General features: G+C 50.0%; 1 protein-coding gene across 3 annotated transcripts in view; it reads right to left on the minus strand.

The window, feature by feature from the left end:
* The window catches only part of MAN2C1 (mannosidase alpha class 2C member 1), a 142416-nt gene that overhangs the window by 70066 nt on the left and 53812 nt on the right, over positions 1-18538 (minus strand). For all 3 annotated transcript variants that reach the window (XM_030186778.1, XM_030186793.1, XM_030186786.1), the window contains 3 exons: positions 15695-15816; positions 14474-14559; positions 14121-14285 (listed from right to left, as the gene is read on the minus strand). In XM_030186778.1, coding sequence (XP_030042638.1) covers positions 14121-14285; positions 14474-14559; positions 15695-15816 — 373 coding nt within the window. The remainder of the gene's footprint in view (positions 1-14120; positions 14286-14473; positions 14560-15694; positions 15817-18538) is intronic.

Consider the following 18538-nt stretch of genomic DNA (forward strand, 5'->3'; position numbering starts at 1 on the left):
TGTAAGCAATGGTGCTGAATACCATAACATGCAGTAGAGGGAAGCCAAAATCAAATCTATGGCCGAAATTAGCTGCTCGTTTTCAGCGAAAACCAAAGCCAAAACTGGCCACTAGGGCCCAGCCTGGCACCTGAACGAGACAGCCCCCCCCCCCCCACTCCCTCCCTCAAGAAAACAAACCCACACTCCCTCCTCCCCCCAAACAGAAAAAGCCATCTTCCTTCCCTCTCCTCCCCCCCCCCCCGAATGGAAAAGCCCCCCTCCCAGAACCACCCATAGCCCTTGCCCTCAGGCCTATAATACATCCACTGTGGTCTAGTGGCTAGTCAGGGCAGGAGCAATCCCCAGTTGCTCTTGCCTATGCCAGCTCCAATCTCAAAATGGCTGCTGCAATCTCCAACAGTAGGCTCGGGGGGGGGGGGGGGGGAAGGGTAGAGAGCGAGATAAAGTTTCAGTTTCAGCCAAAAATGCACCAGCGTTTTTGGCCATAACTGAAACAAGGTCGAAAACAAATTTTGTACTTGTTTTGCTGCCAAAACCGAAATTCAGTCGGTCTCTTATATGCAAGTCACTGAGCCAGCACAATCTATTTAGTTTAGGCCAGCAGCAGATGGTGACTGAATATTGCCGCTATCTAGATACTTTTGTGGCTCGCCATTGCTCCACTTTCCCTCCATCCCTTTCTTGTATGGATAGTATCAGGCACATTGTAGATATCATGTTACCCCCTTACTCACATCTAAGCACTGGCTCCCAGTTTCTGCTAAACTTAAATTTAATATTCTGATACTAGTATATAAGGGCCTGAAACCACAATCCCCTACATTCCCCCTCATGTTTTACGTTTTTCTCAAGCTTACCACTTGCTCTTCCCCTCCTTCCCACATTTGGCTTGACATCCCCAGGGATTCAATCTTTTGTTATTTGGGATCTCATTTATGGAACTCTCTCCCACCAAACATCTTTCTGGAATCTTCATACCACAAATGTAAAAATCTGCTCAAAACACAGCAGTTTCGGTAGCATTTGGTTGATTTTCCTTCTTTATTTGGTGAACCCGCAACATTTTTCTTCTTCCCTCCCATTCCCTTTCCTTTTTTACCCCTCTTGTCTGTCTTTCTATACACTCTTTTGTCCCTCTGTCATTGAGAAGATTAGAAAATAAAATAAAGAGAAAATGACAAACTGCTTAGCGGCACCTACATGCAATTAGAAGTATATCAAGGACTTACAAATAAATAAATAGAAATTTTTGGCTCAATACTATCCATTTGAGAGATTAAAATTCACAGATCAGCCAATTATATGTTCATTGGTGCCCAGCTTTGAATATCAGCCCAAGTATCTTTAGCCAAGTTCTTTACAGAGAAACTTGCCCCATAAGACTGAAGGAGTGGAACGCCGGTACTACCTGAATACTACTGAGCAACAGGACAACCTCATGTTTTGTGCCTACTGATGGACTTTTACTTATGCACTCTACCTCTGCTTTTGGCTATTTGGCCACACCTTATTACTGCACTGGACATTTGTGCCTTATCCAGTTTTACTGTTTACTAACAAGACAAGGTTGCTGTTTACTAATGTACAGACAGAATGCAGGGCTATTAGATATATAGCTTGTAACAGTAGTTTGCAAGGCCTATACAAGACCAGCTTGCACGTAGCAACGCCATCTGAATAGGCGACCTTGGAGGGTGCTGACACCCCCTGCATTCCTGAGCCGCACCTTATCTCCTGTGCTAGAAAGGAGCATTGTGTGTGTACAGAATAAGCTGCTAAGTTTCGTTTTTCTTGCCAGTATCATTTCAGTGTTATGACGTGTGTACGTACTGGGACTACAATTTTGTACTGTAAGAACTACAAATGTTTACTGCGCATGACAAGTATGACGTGTAAGGGGCCAAATGCGCAGGCCCAGTAGGGAAGTATAAATGTAAGCGTCAGATGATTTATGACACACAGTGTCCCGAGGCTACTCGGTGCTGTTCACTTGCTAGCAATAAAGTTGCCTTGTTTGGAACCAAAATTTGCCTTTCGTCTCCTGATTTCCCACCTGTTTCATTGGCGACCCAGATGGGACAGAAGTAGAAAGGGGAATCGGATTATATTCTTCCCCTCCCCCACTGCAGTCGGATCGGGTCATCGATTCCCACCCGAGGAGGTGGTGAGTGGCCACCGCTGATTTCAGCGTCCATCTCCCGGAGGAGGGCCGATCCACTCCGCCTGACTGTAGAGGGGGCTGTGTGGTTCCGACAAGGCCCCTTTTTCCATTTCAGGGAGAAGCGCACGACGGCGCGGCCTGCGACCCCGGCGGACAGGCGAGTATACTCTACGTAGTGACCGGCCCAGTAAGGACCGAAGAAGAGGCGTGATCACCCTCTTTTAGCCAGTGACTAATACGGACTATTGGTATCCGACTAGGTCCCGAAACTCACTAGGCTCCGGCGACGAAACCGAGCGGCGAACGAACGGGGGGGTTTCTTGTGGCGTATGAAAGTGTGTGAGTGGGCTTGCAGTTCCAGGCCGGGCGACCGCGTCCTGGTCAGGCCGAGTGTTGACCCTTCTGTGTCTGGTGGAACGAGACCCCTTACTCCTCCACCTCCCCTTTCCCCCTTTGTCCGTCACCTGTCCTTTGGCACTCAGGTTAGGATGGGCGGGGGTGGGTCTTCACCGTTAGATTTAATGGCGGAACACTTTAGCGAAGTGTTCGACCTAGATAAATGTAGCAGGGCCGGGATGATACAGAGATGTCAATTTATGTGGCCAGGGCTAGGAATTGCTGGATGGCCCCCGGAAGGGTCATTCGAGTATGAAAAAGTGGCGGCGGTCATGAATATTGTTATAATTGAGGGAAACCCCGGCTGTCCCGAGGACATTCCATACATAGAAGCGTGGTTGGATGTAGTCCGGGATCCGCCGGCTTGGGCCCAACGGAAGGTAGAAAAGGCCGCCCTTATGTTGGTAAAGCAGAGAAAAGGCCGGAAAACCAAACTTAGAACCCTGCCGACCCATGCCTTCGCTCTCCAAAGCTCGGCAACCGCTGCCGTCCCGAAGGCCGCAGGGACCGCCCCCATACGGCCTACCGCCCCTAGCACTGAAGCCACTGAGACCACGCCCCCTGCTACCAGAGTCAAGGCAGGAACTACGCCCAGTACTACCAACACACTTTCTAGGAAAAAACCCCCGAAGAAAACCGCAGGGAAAGTTCAGGGTTCGGCCGAGAAGAAGCCTCCAAAAGCCCCGATACTTGCTACGGCGGAGGCATACGAAGACGACATTGCGCCGCCGCCCTATGCTCCTATGTACCCTGACCTTACGGGCCTAGCAGAAGGCCCCGCTGACGCCGAGACTTCCGGGTCAGAGTCGGATGCCGGGGAGACGTCCCGCCCAGCCTCACCTGAGTCACCTGGCCTCGCAACCACACGGAAGAGTACACGGGTTGTGAAGAACATTACTCGGTTCCCCCAATCGAGTCCGCAACAGGCCCTTCCGTCCAGCCGAAAAGGGGGAACCTCTCACTTATTCCCAGTCCGACAGTCCACCACCTATACCCCTAACCCGGCAGAGGGGGGGGGCCAGCCCATCGAATCAACAGTCTATAGTCACGTTCCCTTCTCAAGTGCCGATTTGTATAACTGGAAATTCCATGGGCCGTCCTACGACCAGAAACCCGAGCAGCTGATAGAGCTGGTGGAAGGCATTATATACAGCTACAATCCAACTTGGGCCGACCTTAGGCAGTTGAGCGCCCACATCCTGACCTCTGAAGAACGCCGCCTTTTACAACAAAATATGGAGCAAGCCATCCGGGATGCGAATCCGGCCCATGCCAATTTACAGAACCTACTAGAAACGGAGGCACCCATCGCTGCCCCCACGTGGGATTACCGAACCGCCGAAGGCCAAACCTTTATCCGCCGATACCAACAGGCGTACCTGGCCGCCTTAAAGAAGGGGAAGCAGAAGGTTACCAACATGGGAAAAATCCACAGTGTAGTCCAACAAAAGGACGAGAGTCCAGGGGACTTCCTTGAATGACTTATGGAAGCATTTAGGAGGCACAGCCCGATAAATCCCGAGGACCCTAAGAACCTCCCAACCGTGGTTATGAGTTTTGTTAGCCAGTCAGCACCGGATATACGAAGAAAGCTACAGAGAACGGAGGGGTTCGAAGGGATGAGCCTAAGCCAACTGAAAGCTATAGCTGATCGCGTGTTCGGATATCGCGACCAGGAGGAGAAGGTGGAGGCCCGGAAGGAATCGACCAGACGGATGCGGGAGAAGGCAGATGTATTGGCTACGGTGTTGGAAGAACGAATGAGGTCTAGACCAAAGGGGAGGGGCAGGAGAACAAGAGGAACGCGGTCCCCCATAGGGCGTAACCAGTGTGCAAATTGCCGACAAGAAGGACACTGGTGGGCTGATTGTCCAGAGGAGATACGGGACAACCCGAGAGAAGAGGAATCATGGGACCGGCAGAGAGAGGAGGAGACCGGCGACCGCACGGGGGCCCCTAGGCGAGGCCGGGGAAGGGGCCGAAGAGAGAGAGGACGGGATGACAGGAGGGAATGGCAGATGGCTGTGGACGCTACCCGAGACAGCACAGCATGAAGAAACCGGGAGGGCAGAGTCCCCACTGACCCTCTGGTGGAAATTCGGGTGGGGACAGAATCTATGAAGGCCCTACTAGACACGGGGGCCCAGCGATCTGTTATCACCACTGCCATAGCCCCAGCCACGAAAGAAACTATACCAATTGTGGGAGCCTCCGGGAAATCCCTTGCGGCCCCCCTCCTCAAAGAGCGCCAAGTCCAGATCGGAGGGACGATGGTGTCCCATCAGTTCATACACATCCCTGGATGCCCGGTCCCCTTGATTGGTCGAGACCTACTCTGTAAGCTCCAGGCCACCTTGAAGTTCAAGACTACGGGTGAAGTGGAAGCTCGCTTTGAAGATCGGCCAGTGACACTTATCTGTCCAGTAAGAGAAGAATGGAGACTACACGTTCCCCCAACTGTAGGACCCGGCGACTGCCGTTACGACCAGAACACCCCTTTCGCCCAGCAGAGGCGAGCCATAATGGATGAAGTGCCTGATGTATGGGCAGAATTGAACCCCGGCGGACTGGCCGTTAACGCTATCCCCATCTGGATTGAGCTCAAACCAAATGCTCAAGTTGTCAACCAAGGACAATACCACATCCCCTATGCAGCCCGGCATAGTATGCATACACATCTACAGAAACTCCTTCAACAGGGAGTCCTTAAACCAATCAGATCCGCATGGAACACCCCATTGTTGCCCGTTAAGAAACCAGGAACATCCGAGTACAGACCCGTCCAGGACCTGAGGAAAGTCAACAACCAGGTAGCCGACATAGTTGCCCTCGTACCAAATCCATACTCCATCCTAGCCCAAGTGCCATCTCAGACCAAGTGGTACAGTGTCATTGATTTGAAGGACGCCTTCTTTTCCATCCCTCTTGCTGTCGACAGCCAGAAGTTGTTTGCCTTCACGTGGGAAGACTTGCAGACGGGAACCAAGCAGCAATATACATGGACCCGTCTTCCCCAGGGGTTCAAGAACTCGCCTACCCTCTTCGGCGACCAACTCGCCCAGGACCTGAAGACGTATCAGGACGAGTATGGGCCGGTCGTCCAATACGTGGATGACCTGTTGGTGGCCCGTGAAACGTACACCGAATGTGCTGAAGCTACACTCTACCTCTTGAAGACCCTGGAAGCCCAGGGGTACCGGGCCAGTCGCAAGAAGGCGCAGATATGCGAGATCGAAGTCGAGTATCTGGGGTTTCGCCTCCGAGAAGGAACCCGAAGGCTCGGTATCCCCCGAACCCAAGCCATCCGCAACCAACCCACTCCTGCAAATAAGAAGGAATTACGGGCACTCCTCGGAGCCGCTGGATATTGCCGCATTTGGATTATCAATTTTGCCATCCTGACCCACAGTTTGTACGCCAAACTGAAAGGACCTGAACTCGAGGGCCAAAATCTCCAGTGGGAGAAACACGAACTGAAAGCCCTTCAGGACCTCAAGGAGGCCCTTGTGGCCCCACCAGCGCTCGGACTGCCAGATGTGACTAAGCCGTTCTACTTGTTCATCGACGAAAAGAAGGGATTGGCACTTGGAGTCCTTACCCAACTGGTCGGTACCTGGCAACGCCCTGTAGCATACCTCTCCAAGAGCATGGACAACGTGGCACGAGGATGGCCGGGCTGCCTACGAAGCATTGCGGCTGCTTGTCTCCTGATACACGAGGCCAATAAACTCACGTTCGGCCAAACACTTTTTGTGACCACACCCCACACCATCCGCGGCCTACTCGAGAGCCACGGACCCAGATGGATGACCAACTCCCGATTGGTCAAATACCAAGCCCTCCTGTGCGAAAATCCGGAGGTGCGGATCCTGGACACGACCAACCTCAATCCTGCCACCCTCCTTCCGGCCCCTGAACCACCACTCCACGACTGTGAAGAGGTAATGGCCACTGTGCACTCGAGCAGACCTGACCTGAAGGATCAACCCTGGCAAGGGGGCATCACCCTTTTTACCGATGGAAGCAGCCAGGTGATAGAGGGAATTCGAAGAGCTGGCTATGCGGTGGTATCTGAGGACCATGTGATCGAGGCTATGGCTCTGACACCCGGAACATCAGCCCAAAAAGCGGAGCTAATCGCCCTCACCAGAGCCCTCCTGTGGGCTGAAGGAAAAGTTGTTAACATTTACACCGACTCCAAATACGCTTTCCTCACCCTCCAGGTGCACGGAGCCTTGTACAAGGAGAGGGGATTTTTGACAGCAGAAGGGAAAGGACTTGCAAATGCCGCTGAGATCTGCCAATTACTCGAATCGGTATGGAAGCCGAAGAAGGTGGCTGTGATGCACTGCAGGGCCCACACGGGAAGAACGGACCCTATCGCCCGGGGAAATCAGCGGGCAGACGACGCTGCAAAAAGGGCAAGTCAGCTCCCCTACTCCTCTCACCCTCCTGACCCCGTACTCGTCGTCCAGCTCCCTACGGAGACCCCTATTTACACCCCCCAAGAAACGGAATGGGCCCAACAAGAGGGTCTACAGTCACGCAATGGCTGGTGGATACTACAGGATGGGCGCATATGGATACCCGAAGCCTTGGCCTGGACGGTGGCCAAGGAGGCTCACGACCGCACCCACCTGGGAAGGGACGCCCTGGGGCGCTTACTTGAGAAGACCTACTACATCAACAAACTATCCCTGTGGACCAAAAACGCTTCCAGCCGATGCGCGACTTGTGCCCGGAACAACCCTCGAACGGGGCCCGGCCCTATGCCAGGACATGTTCTCCGAGGCACCAGCCCTTTCCACGTGTGCCAGATTGACTTCACACACATGCCCCCGGCGCGCGGCTACAAAGCTATCCTCGTCGCCGTGTGTACCTACACCGGATGGATTGAAGCCCAGCCTACTAGAACGGAAATGGCTAAAGAAGTTACCTCCCTACTGCTTCATCAAATCCTACCCAGATACGGCCTCCCCAAGCAAATAAACTCTGACAACGGCCCCGCCTTCGCTAGTGAAGTAACACAACAACTCAGTACAAGGCTGGGTCTCGACTGGAAGTTGCATTGTGCCTGGAGACCCCAAAGCAGTGGAGTAGTGGAGAGGGCTAACCGATCCCTGAAGAACCAGCTAGCCAAGCTATGCCAAGAAGCAAAAGCCAAATGGCCCGACCTGCTTCCACTGGCCTTGCTGCATCTTAGGTGTACCCCCAAGGCTACCGGCCTTACTCCCTACGAGATGATGTATGCTAGGCCACCACCACTACCCTCCTTTCCCGACTCCTTGCAGATACAGGGTGAGAGTTCCTTAGTGAAACAGATGAGAGCCTTACACCAGGTAGTGCAAGACATCCAGCAGTACACTGAAAGAGTAGCTCCCTTGGTCCTCACCAATCCTACGCACAGGTTCAGGGTGGGAGACGAGGTCTGGGTAAAAGAGTGGGATGAATCTGACTGCCTAAAGCCAAAATGGAAGGGGCCCTCCCTTGTTCTCCTAACGACCTCCACCGCTGTTAAAATTGCAGGAAGCCCAGTGTGGATACATTGGACCCGATTGAAGCCTGCTGCTCCCACTAGCAGCTCCCTGAAGCGTTGGACTGCGCACCAACATCCTGACGCTCCATTACGGCTGACTCTAAGAAAGACGTGACCACCAGATTCATGCCTGCCCAGCAACAGGAACTCAGTTTCTGGACCCACTGCGTTTTTGGCTCTCTCTTTATCGCAGCCATAATCGTGGGCCTTATCATCTTCTTGCTGCAAAGGCTCGGATACCTTCCACCGCATATATGATGCTGAGCCTACTACTCCTCCTTTGCTCAGTCCCGAGCTATTACCCCTTGAGCCAGAACTGTACTGAATGTTTGCGCCTCGTGCGCCACCGTATAGAGGGAGGATATCACCTAGTCACTACCCTCATTCACCAGACGCAGCCCCCGGAAGGCGATTGCCAGTTTCTCCCGACTTGTGCCCTCATCACTCCGAATGGCCTCCAACAGTTCCACAGATGCCTCCAAGGAAATCTCACTATCTGCCACAGCCCTACCAAACCAAGATACTACAATGTCACCCTCAGCGTAGGACTCCCTGCGTATGTGGCCGGACCTCCGGGAGTCGAGGGAGATGGCATTCTGTATTACATTAATTCTACTCGTATCCTTGTCGGTGGCATCCAAACTGTAGCAACCCTCACCTTCGACGTCTGTGCCGCCATGGACAAGCACCCTTGGTCTCGCAAGTGTGGTAGCCAGAGTTGGCGAGAGGCATACGTTAAGGACCACAAGTATGTCTGCCCCTTCAGTCCAGACATGAGATGCTGCTCCCCGTGGGTGTGGCTCCCATGCGCCGGCGACACTCGAGCCTCGGGCTGGGACCGAGTATGTGCTTATACGGGAGGAGGATATGCCGGATGCGCCGGCCTGGGCGAATTTCGTCGAGGTTCTGGTAACTATGTGTCCCTAGACTGGCCCATCCGAGGACACGACATGCCCTGGAGAGGAACGTGGGGCCTCGGCATTGACGGCGGAGGAATGGATCCGTTGACATATATTACCATATATCAGAGTCTCGAAACGAAGCCTCCTACGCACTACCAGACTACTGTTGTCGGCTACCAAGACGTATTTGATGAAATTGCTCGTGCTGAGCAGACCGAAACTAAATTCCCCATTTCCCCAGAAGCCCGAAATATGTTCCTCAATTTGGCTGAAAACATCGCCCTCTCCCTCGGAATTGCCAACTGTTTCGTCTGTGGAGGTACCGACATGGGTGAACAATGGCCCTGGGAAGCGAGAGAGATCCGACAACACACATGGGATGCACTTAACACCACTAACATTACCTTTCCCCAACGGCCGAAGCCGTACGAATGGGCCCTGAGAACAAATATCATAGGTACCCTCTGCGCTAGTCGAGCGCCATCGAAGCGTTACTCTGTACCAGTGGGAGACTCTGCTTGTACGGGGGTTCTTCAGTATAATGGCAGCCGGACGACCTGGTGGCAAACGGACAACCTGCCCGCCCCGGAGCCTATCTGGACAGAACCCACCTTGAACACGACATGGACATACGGAGGGAACGCCTCCCTCAAGTGGGTAGCCCCGGCGGGCTACTACTATATCTGCGGACGCAGGGCCTATGAACAACTCCCGACCCGCTGGTACGGTACCTGCCTCTTGGGCACGGTCCGACCTAGTTTTTTCCTTCTGCCCATACAAGTCGGCGAAACTTTGGGAATCCCCCTATACGTGGAAAAGGGGCCTGATAACCCTACCCGACGAAACGGTCTTTCCCAATCATCAAGCCCAAAGTACAGATTGGAGACTGGAAGGACAACGAGTGGCCGCCTGAACGTATCATTCACTACTATGGACCGGCCACATGGGCTGAAGATGGTACATACGGGTACCGCACCCCTATCTACATGCTGAATCGCATTATTCGCCTACAGGCCGTACTCGAAATCCTTACTAACGATTCTGCCCTGGCCCTCAATATCCTAGCTCGACAGAACACTAAGCTCATTACCGCCGTCTACCAAAATCGCTTGGCTCTTGACTACCTCTTAGCCCAGGAGGGCGGGGTGTGTGGCAAGTTTAACCTCAGTAATTGCTGCTTACAGATTGATGACCAGAGCCATGTCATCAGGGAGATAACTGACCGGATGGTCAAACTAGCCCACGTCCCCGTCCAGACCTGGAACAGTGCGTGGGATTGGACTTCCTCCCTCACCAGCTGGCTCCCAACCTCCGGGAGCCTGCAAGGCCTCCTCGTCATGGGTGGCCTGTTTTTGCTGTCCTGCCTAATAATACCTTTGTCTCTCCCCTTAGTTTTCAGGTGTCTCCGCTCCACCATGGAAAGCATCGCTGACCGCCGTGCTGCTGCCCAACTTATGGCTCTCCAGATGTACTCCCCCATTCCCCAGTCTGATGAAGCTGACGATGAAGCACCTTGTGGCTGATATGCACTTTGAACCCCCTGAGTCACTCAATGGGCCATCACCCTTGTGCCAGCAAAAGACCGGCTACAAAGGGGGGGGGATTCCACTAGGGGCCCTCCGTCTCAACCCCGGCGAAGCAACCAACGGCTGCGCAAGGGCTTAGGGCTCGCTTGTTGCCTCCCTCGCTAACTATCCTTGTCCTTTCTTTCCTTTTTAGGGTTCGTGGAGGTGATACTCTCCACCAGAATGGATGTTCAAGTATCAAAAGGGGGGAATGAAGGAGTGGAACGCCGGTACTACCTGAATACTACTGAGCAACAGGACAACCTCATGTTTTGTGCCTACTGATGGACTTTTACTTATGCACTCTACCTCTGCTTTTGGCTATTTGGCCACACCTTATTACTGCACTGGACATTTGTGCCTTATCCAGTTTTACTGTTTACTAACAAGACAAGGTTGCTGTTTACTAATGTACAGACAGAATGCAGGGCTATTAGATATATAGCTTGTAACAGTAGTTTGCAAGGCCTATACAAGACCAGCTTGCACGTAGCAACGCCATCTGAATAGGCGACCTTGGAGGGTGCTGACACCCCCTGCATTCCTGAGCCGCACCTTATCTCCTGTGCTAGAAAGGAGCATTGTGTGTGTACAGAATAAGCTGCTAAGTTTCGTTTTTCTTGCCAGTATCATTTCAGTGTTATGACGTGTGTACGTACTGGGACTACAATTTTGTACTGTAAGAACTACAAATGTTTACTGCGCATGACAAGTATGACGTGTAAGGGGCCAAATGCGCAGGCCCAGTAGGGAAGTATAAATGTAAGCGTCAGATGATTTATGACACACAGTGTCCCGAGGCTACTCGGTGCTGTTCACTTGCTAGCAATAAAGTTGCCTTGTTTGGAACCAAAATTTGCCTTTCGTCTCCTGATTTCCCACCTGTTTCAAGACCATCCTGTCTTCCCATCTTTTCTCTCTAGTATTTGCGCTATTCATACAATTTCATCCATATCTGTGCTACAGATAGTAAGCACCTTAAGCCCCTGGCTCACACAGTTCATGTGCCCTCAATGTCTCCAAAACTTAGATCCATGGTTTCTTTGTAGTTCCCATAGGCAAACAATTAAGTTCAATTGCGATCTCAGGAAGGTCAAAGCATTTTAAGAGCTATCCTACCACAACATTGGTTAGTAGTAATAGTGAAAACCTTATGCAAATTTCTGTGCCAAAGGTTGAAACTGATCATCAGGGATGTACATTCATGAGTGCACATTTCAGCTCATATGGGAACCTGAAAATCTGATGTGCATACAAATTTCTTCAATATACAAATGAATGTGTTCAACCAATTAAAACGTACAAAGTTCTTGTGTGCATATGTGTAAAACAATATATAAAACACACACACAAAAATCACAAAAAAGGTTAAAACAAAGACTAACCAAACTTTTTTTGGCCATGCACATCCTTATTAGGCATTATGAAATACTGCCACATTTCCTTATGTACAACTCTTTTTTATTTATTTATTTATTTATTTATTTATTTATGTATTTTCATTTACATTCATGTTATTAACACAAACATTGGAAATTCAGCAAAACCCTAAGGTTATATAATATAGGCAAAAAATAAATTGAAAAAAAGAAAATTATTTTTGTAATTTTAGTCCACAATATAATACAATGATCCAAGTACTAGGTAATATTAACTTTAAGTTTCAATTATTGCAATTAGAGTAGAAGGAGCCCAAAAGAACACAGCCGAGAAGCGTATCATAATCAGGGGCGAACACAATTCTCTTTAGCATTTATAAATTCTAGTAATTTCCCAGGTTAAAAAAAAACATAATTAAGTGCATTTAAAGAAATAACACATCTACAAGGAAATTTTAGGAGGAAGTTCCTCCTAAACCCAGAGTCCTTGGCTTCAACGCCAAAAACTCTTTTCTTCTTCTTTGAGTAATTCTAGATAAATCTGGAAATATCTGTACTTTAGATCCTAGGAAAAGAGTATTTATATGACGGAAGTACAATCTAAGAACATTGTTCCGATCAGGCTCTAAGGCAAACGTCACCAACATAGTTGTTCTTTCAGAAATAACTTCCAACGAGCTTTCAAGAAATTCTGTTAGATTTAAATCAGGTTGTGGAACATTTGTTGATCTTCCCATTCCAGTTATATATTGAGCCTTCACCACTGGTGGAAAACCATCGGGAGAAATGCCCAATATTTCTCTGAAATACTTCTTTAACATTTCCATGGGCGGTATAAGAGGAGTTTTAGGAAAATTTAATATACGTATATTATTTCTTCTGACCTGATTCTCTAGGTATTCAATCCTGCGTTCTTGGAAGTTATTATTTTTTATTATCGCCACAATAAGATCTTTCGAAGTTGTTACCTCATTTTCCAGAGCTTCTACTTTGGTGGTTTGTTCCTCTATCTGACCAGTCAATCGGTTCTGAGTTTGTTTAACCTCCATTATATCTCCTCGAAGGGAGTCTGAAAGCTGTTGCAGAGTTTGGGTCATTCACTGAATCGCGTTCCATAGAACTTCTAAAGTGATTACTGCAGGCCTTGTTGTTTCGCCCTCTCTTCCGGACAAAATATGGTGTGATGTTACAGGCTGAGCAAAAAAGCTTGCCTGTCTCCCTTGTTGAGCTGGTAGCACCGGGGTCGATATGGCTGCGGGGCCTCCACCTTCAGCTGACGAAATATCACCACTTTCGGATGCTTCCGCTTGCTGTAACCCCGTTACCTCCAATTCTCTTCCCGGCCTCGGAGGAGGTGTAATCACGGGAGGGCTAAGCGTCACTCCCTCTACGCTTTGGTCCGGATCGTCTTTTGACCCTCTCGTGGTGTTCCCTTGCGCTCCCAGCGTCTGCAACCCGAACTCCTCCAGAGTCCTCTGTCGCATGGAGGGGGCATTCACCTGGCTCGTGGAGGTAAGCGAAACGGCTTTGCCCTTCCTCTTCCCCATTTCTGGGTAAAGAGCCTATCCACGAGTTAGATTCCTCCTGTGAGTAAGGAGCTGCCAGAACGCACTTCAGCTCAAGTCGCCATCTCTTATGTACAACTCTTATGGGAAAATATTACACTAATTCCACAGTCCACCTGCAAAACAGGGGTGTAGCCAGACAACAGATTTTGGGTGGGCCTAGGCAAGAAGTGGGTGGGCACCAAGTGTTCTCCCCCCCCCCCCCCCCCTCCAAAAAATATATATATCTCAGCTAGCGGGGAAACGCTTCTTTCCACCTTGGCAGTCTGAAGCATGCATGACTGAAAACTGAGAATGCACAGGTGCCGGTATCGTGGAGAGTAGTGTTTTCATTACCATCAGGGGGAAGTCTTCAGCTGGCGGAGCTTGGAATCCTCACCAGCTACAGCTAAACATGTGCTACTGTTGGGTGGGCCTGAGCCCTTAATGGGTGGGCCCTGGCCCACCTAGGCCCACCTGTGGCTACGCCGCTGCTGCAAAATGACTCTCATGCTATTCAATCAAAATGCTTTCTTGTCATTGTTCTTGTCTTCACCTCTGTTAGAAAGAACACATTACTGGAGCTGACACCAATAGATTATTCTATACAGCTCTTCAAAAGTATAAGTGATACCTAGGGTCTCCCCTCCTGCCAGTTCAGCTCTGGAGATCACCTCTGTTCTTTCCCATGGTAACGTGTTCAAGACCGTAAAGCTTTTATCTGTTCTGATAGCAGAGACTCCTCCAAGCAGGGACTTCAAGGCCTCATTCAGAAGTTGGGCACCAGTACTTCGGATGTCTAGGGAGAAAACATGACAATTACCAAACAGCAAAGTTAATACAATGCTAGTCGAAGATCTGCCCACTTCCCGTTCATTCATAGATCCAACTACAAGTGCCAGGGTTCACACATTCTGTCTCTGAAAATAGGTGGATTCACACAATATTAACATACATGGATTTCTTCCCTAGGACATCAATTCTTACCTCCATAGTACATAAGGGCATCCTCCACCACACGCTGGATACAGCTGCCTGGTACAACATCATGGAACTGATTGAGGAGCAGTAACCTGATCAGAGACCACAGGAGAGAAGAAACAAACAAACACAAGCCTTCAGTTTACTGCTTAGGAGTATTACTGTGCACAAATCAATAGGAAAACAGTACACTGGTCATAGCTGGATGATCTCTTGTCAGAAGGGACAGTATCTCACTGTGGGGCCTATTAAATGGCATTTTAACATGTGCTTTTAATGCTTATTGGTGACTTAAGGTAAAAGTGGGATTTACCGAAGGGTATTATTCCCTTGTTCATGCTAGCAATGAGCATTTCTGTGCATTCCCATGATGAGAGAATTGAAGAGGATATGATAGGATGTACAAAATCCTGAGTGGGGTGAAATGGACAAATAGATGATGGTTGTTTATCCTTGGAAACTGTGCTAGGACTAAGGGATACTCCATGAAAGTTACAGGTAAGCAGATTTAAAAAATGTTTTTGCCATAGGATGTAGTCAAGGCAGTTAGCATAGCTGGGTTTAAAAAGGGTTTAGACAAATTTCTGGAGGAAAAGTCCACATACCATTATTAACTAGGTAGATTTGAGAAAGCTGCTGCTTATCCTTGGGACTAAGCAACAAGGAAAGGATCCATTCTTTGGGATCCTGCTAGGTACTTGTGACTTGAACTGGCTGCTGTCAGAAACAGGATGCTGATTTTGGTGGCCTGAAGAGGCATGGTGCATCTTATGGTCTTAACATGCATATGTTACCCAGCTGTGGTAATGTACATGTCTTCTTTAGAGACCCTCTTTTCCCCCATCGCATCGTTCGCTCTTCCCTCCAGGTAGACCACCCCAGATCTAAAGGGGCTTTGAGACTCTATGCCCTCTTCCTGCATCAAACTTTTTTAGGGATCTCCAAGTCCCCAGTTTGACACAGACACCACTTTACCATATCAACAATCCTGAGGGTTACTAGGGCAACAGCAATCCCCCATCACTCTTGCCAGTGCCAAAATTCAAAATGGTAATAGTTGATCTGATTCTCCTTCGCTGTGCACATCTCAAGACACTCTGACCCACAGGTAACACAGATCCCATAGCATCGTACTGAAGAAATTTCCTCAGAAATACTTTAATAAAACAGATAAAGAGAAGCCTTTATTTCATATTCCTTTTCTTCAACTTGCTGTAACTCCTTTACCTCCAGAGCTTCTGTAGTCTGGCAGAAGGATACTGGAAACTGCTTTTCTGAGAGAGAGCCAAGCTGCTGACTATTTCCACATCATGCAGAATCTGCTCACACTCCCGATTTCCCTTTTTAATCTAAGGACAAAAACGATGCACTATTACTACATTCAAGACAGTGGGTGGGAAGGAAGTGACTACCTTGGTGCCACACTTTGGGGGCTGCCATGCTACCTTAATTTGTCAGCAACCCTTAGCTTGGAGTAAGGTTACAAGCATTTTTGATTTTGGGGCTTTTCCTTGAATGTGATGGCTTTCCCTCCCCCCCCCCCCCCCCCCAAACTCTTTTGCTTCTAGAATTAAACTGCCCCAAATATTTAACCAAGCATAAAAATACAAGTATGTAAGGTCATGTGTGGTATGGCAGTGCACTACTGCTGGCCACCTCATCATGGAAATTTCCCAGAGGTGCAATCCTTTATCTTTGCATATTCTCCCCAACCCCAACATGATTTGCCCTCTTGCCACCAGAAAGAAAAAAGTAGCAGCGCTTCTTACCTGTGTTGTCTTTTCTCCACTTCACTATGAAGTTAGAGCTGTGCAGGGACCAAGAATCTCACAGGACCTGCTAGGCCTGCACACATCAAACTATGTAGTGAAGGTGCCCCAAGGTGGAAACAGGCAGTTGCAGGTAAGAAACACTGTTACTGCTTTCCTCTTGCTGGAGGAAGGGGAATATCATGGAGAGGATAAGGGAGGAGACAGTTAATAAAGTAAGGAGAGACAGAGTAAGCAAAGGAGAGGGGTGTGACAGGGCAAGCAAGGGAGGCTCCAGGAAGATGAGAGAACAAGCAAAAGAAGGGCTTGGGAGTAGGAGAAAGTGAATGATACATACCTGTAGCAGGTGTTCTCCGAGGACAGCAGGCTGATTGTTCTCACGACTGGGTGACGTCCGCGGCAGCCCCCACCAGCCGGAAAAGGCTTCGCGGGACGGTCGGCACGCCCACCGCGCATGCGCGGCCGTCTTCCCGCCCGTGCGCGACCGCTCCCGCCAGTTGAATGACAAACAATAAAATATGAAACCAAAGGGGAGGAGGGAGGGTAGGTGAGAACAATCAGCCTGTGTCCTCGGAGAACACCTGCTACAGGTATGTATCATTCACTTTCTCCGAGGACAAGCAGGCTGCTTGTTCTCACGACTGGGGTATCCCTAGCTTTCAGGCTCACTCAAAACAAGAACCCAGGTCAATTGAACCTCGCAACGGCGAGGGTACAACAGAAATTGACCTACGAAGACCAACTAACTGAGAGTGCAGCCTGACCAGAATAAATTCGGGTCCTGGAGGGTGGAGTTGGATTTACACCCCAAACAGATTCTGCAGCACCGACTGCCCGAACCGACTGTCGCGTCGGGTATGCTGCTGGAGGCAGTAATGTGATGTGAATGTGTGGACAGATGACCACGTCGCAGCCTTGCAAATCTCTTCAATAGTGGCTGACTTCAAGTGGGCCACTGACGCTGCCATGGCTCTGACACTATGAGCCGTGACATGACCCTCAAGAGCCAGCCCAGCCTGGGCGTAAGTGAAGGAAATGCAATCTGCTAGCCAATTGGAGATGGTGCGTTTCCCGACAGCGACCCCTAGCCTGTTAGGGTCGAAAGAAACAAACAATTGGGCGGACTGTCTGTGGGGCTGTGTCCGCTCCAAGTAGAAGGCCAATGCTCTCTTGCAGTCCAATGTGTGCAACTGACATTCAGCAGGGCGGGTATGCGGCCTGGGGAAGAATGTTGGCAAGACAATTGACTGGTTAAGATGGAACTCCGACACCACCTTCGGCAGGAACTTTGGGTGGGTGCGGAGCACTACTCTGTTGTGATGAAATTTGGTATACGGAGCATGAGCTACCAGGGCTTGAAGCTCACTGACCCTACGAGCTGAAGTAACTGCCACCAAGAAAATGACCTTCCAGGTCAAGTACTTCAGATGGCCGGTATTCAGTGGCTCAAAAGGAGGTTTCATCAGCTGGGTGAGGACGACGTTGAGATCCCATGACACTGTAGGAGGCTTGATAGGGGGCTTTGACAAAAGCAAGCCTCTCATGAATCGAACGACTAAAGGCTCTCCAGAGATGGCTTTACCTTCCACACGATAATGGTAAGCACTAATCGCACTAAGGTGATTCCTTACTGAGTTGGTCTTGAGGCCAGACTCTGATAAGTGCAGAAGGTATTCAAGCAGGTTCTGCGCAGGGCAAGAACGAGGTTCTAGGGCCTTGCTCTCACACCAAACGACAAACCTCCTCCACTTGAAAAAGTAACTCTTTTTAGTGGAATCCTTCCTAGAGGCAAGCAAGACCCGGGAGACACCCTCAGACAGACCCAACGCAGCGAAGTCTACGCCCTCAACATCCAGGCCGTGAGAGCCAGGGATTGAAGGTTGGGGTGCAGCAACGCTCCGTCGTTCTGTGAAATGAGAGTCGGAAAACACTCCAATCTCCACGGTTCTTCTGAGGACAATTCCAGAAGAAGAGGGAACCAGATCTGACGGGGCCAAAAGGGCGCTATCAGAATCATGGTGCCGCGGTCTTGCTTGAGCTTCAGTAAGGTCTTCCCCACCAAAGGTATGGGAGGATAAGCATACAGGAGGCCGGTCCCCCAATGAAGGAGAAAGGCATCTGACGCTAGCCTGCCGTGTGTCTGAAGTCTGGAACAGAACAGAGGCAGCTTGTGGTTGGTCTGAGAGGCGAAAAGATCCACCGAGGGGGTGCCCCACTCTCGGAAGATCTTGCGTACCACTCTGGAATGGAGCGACCACTCGTGCGGTTGCATGACTCTGCTCAGTCTGTCGGCCAGACTGTT

This window comes from Microcaecilia unicolor, chromosome 1, assembly GCF_901765095.1.
Source record: "Microcaecilia unicolor chromosome 1, aMicUni1.1, whole genome shotgun sequence".
Lineage (NCBI taxonomy): Eukaryota > Metazoa > Chordata > Amphibia > Gymnophiona > Siphonopidae > Microcaecilia > Microcaecilia unicolor.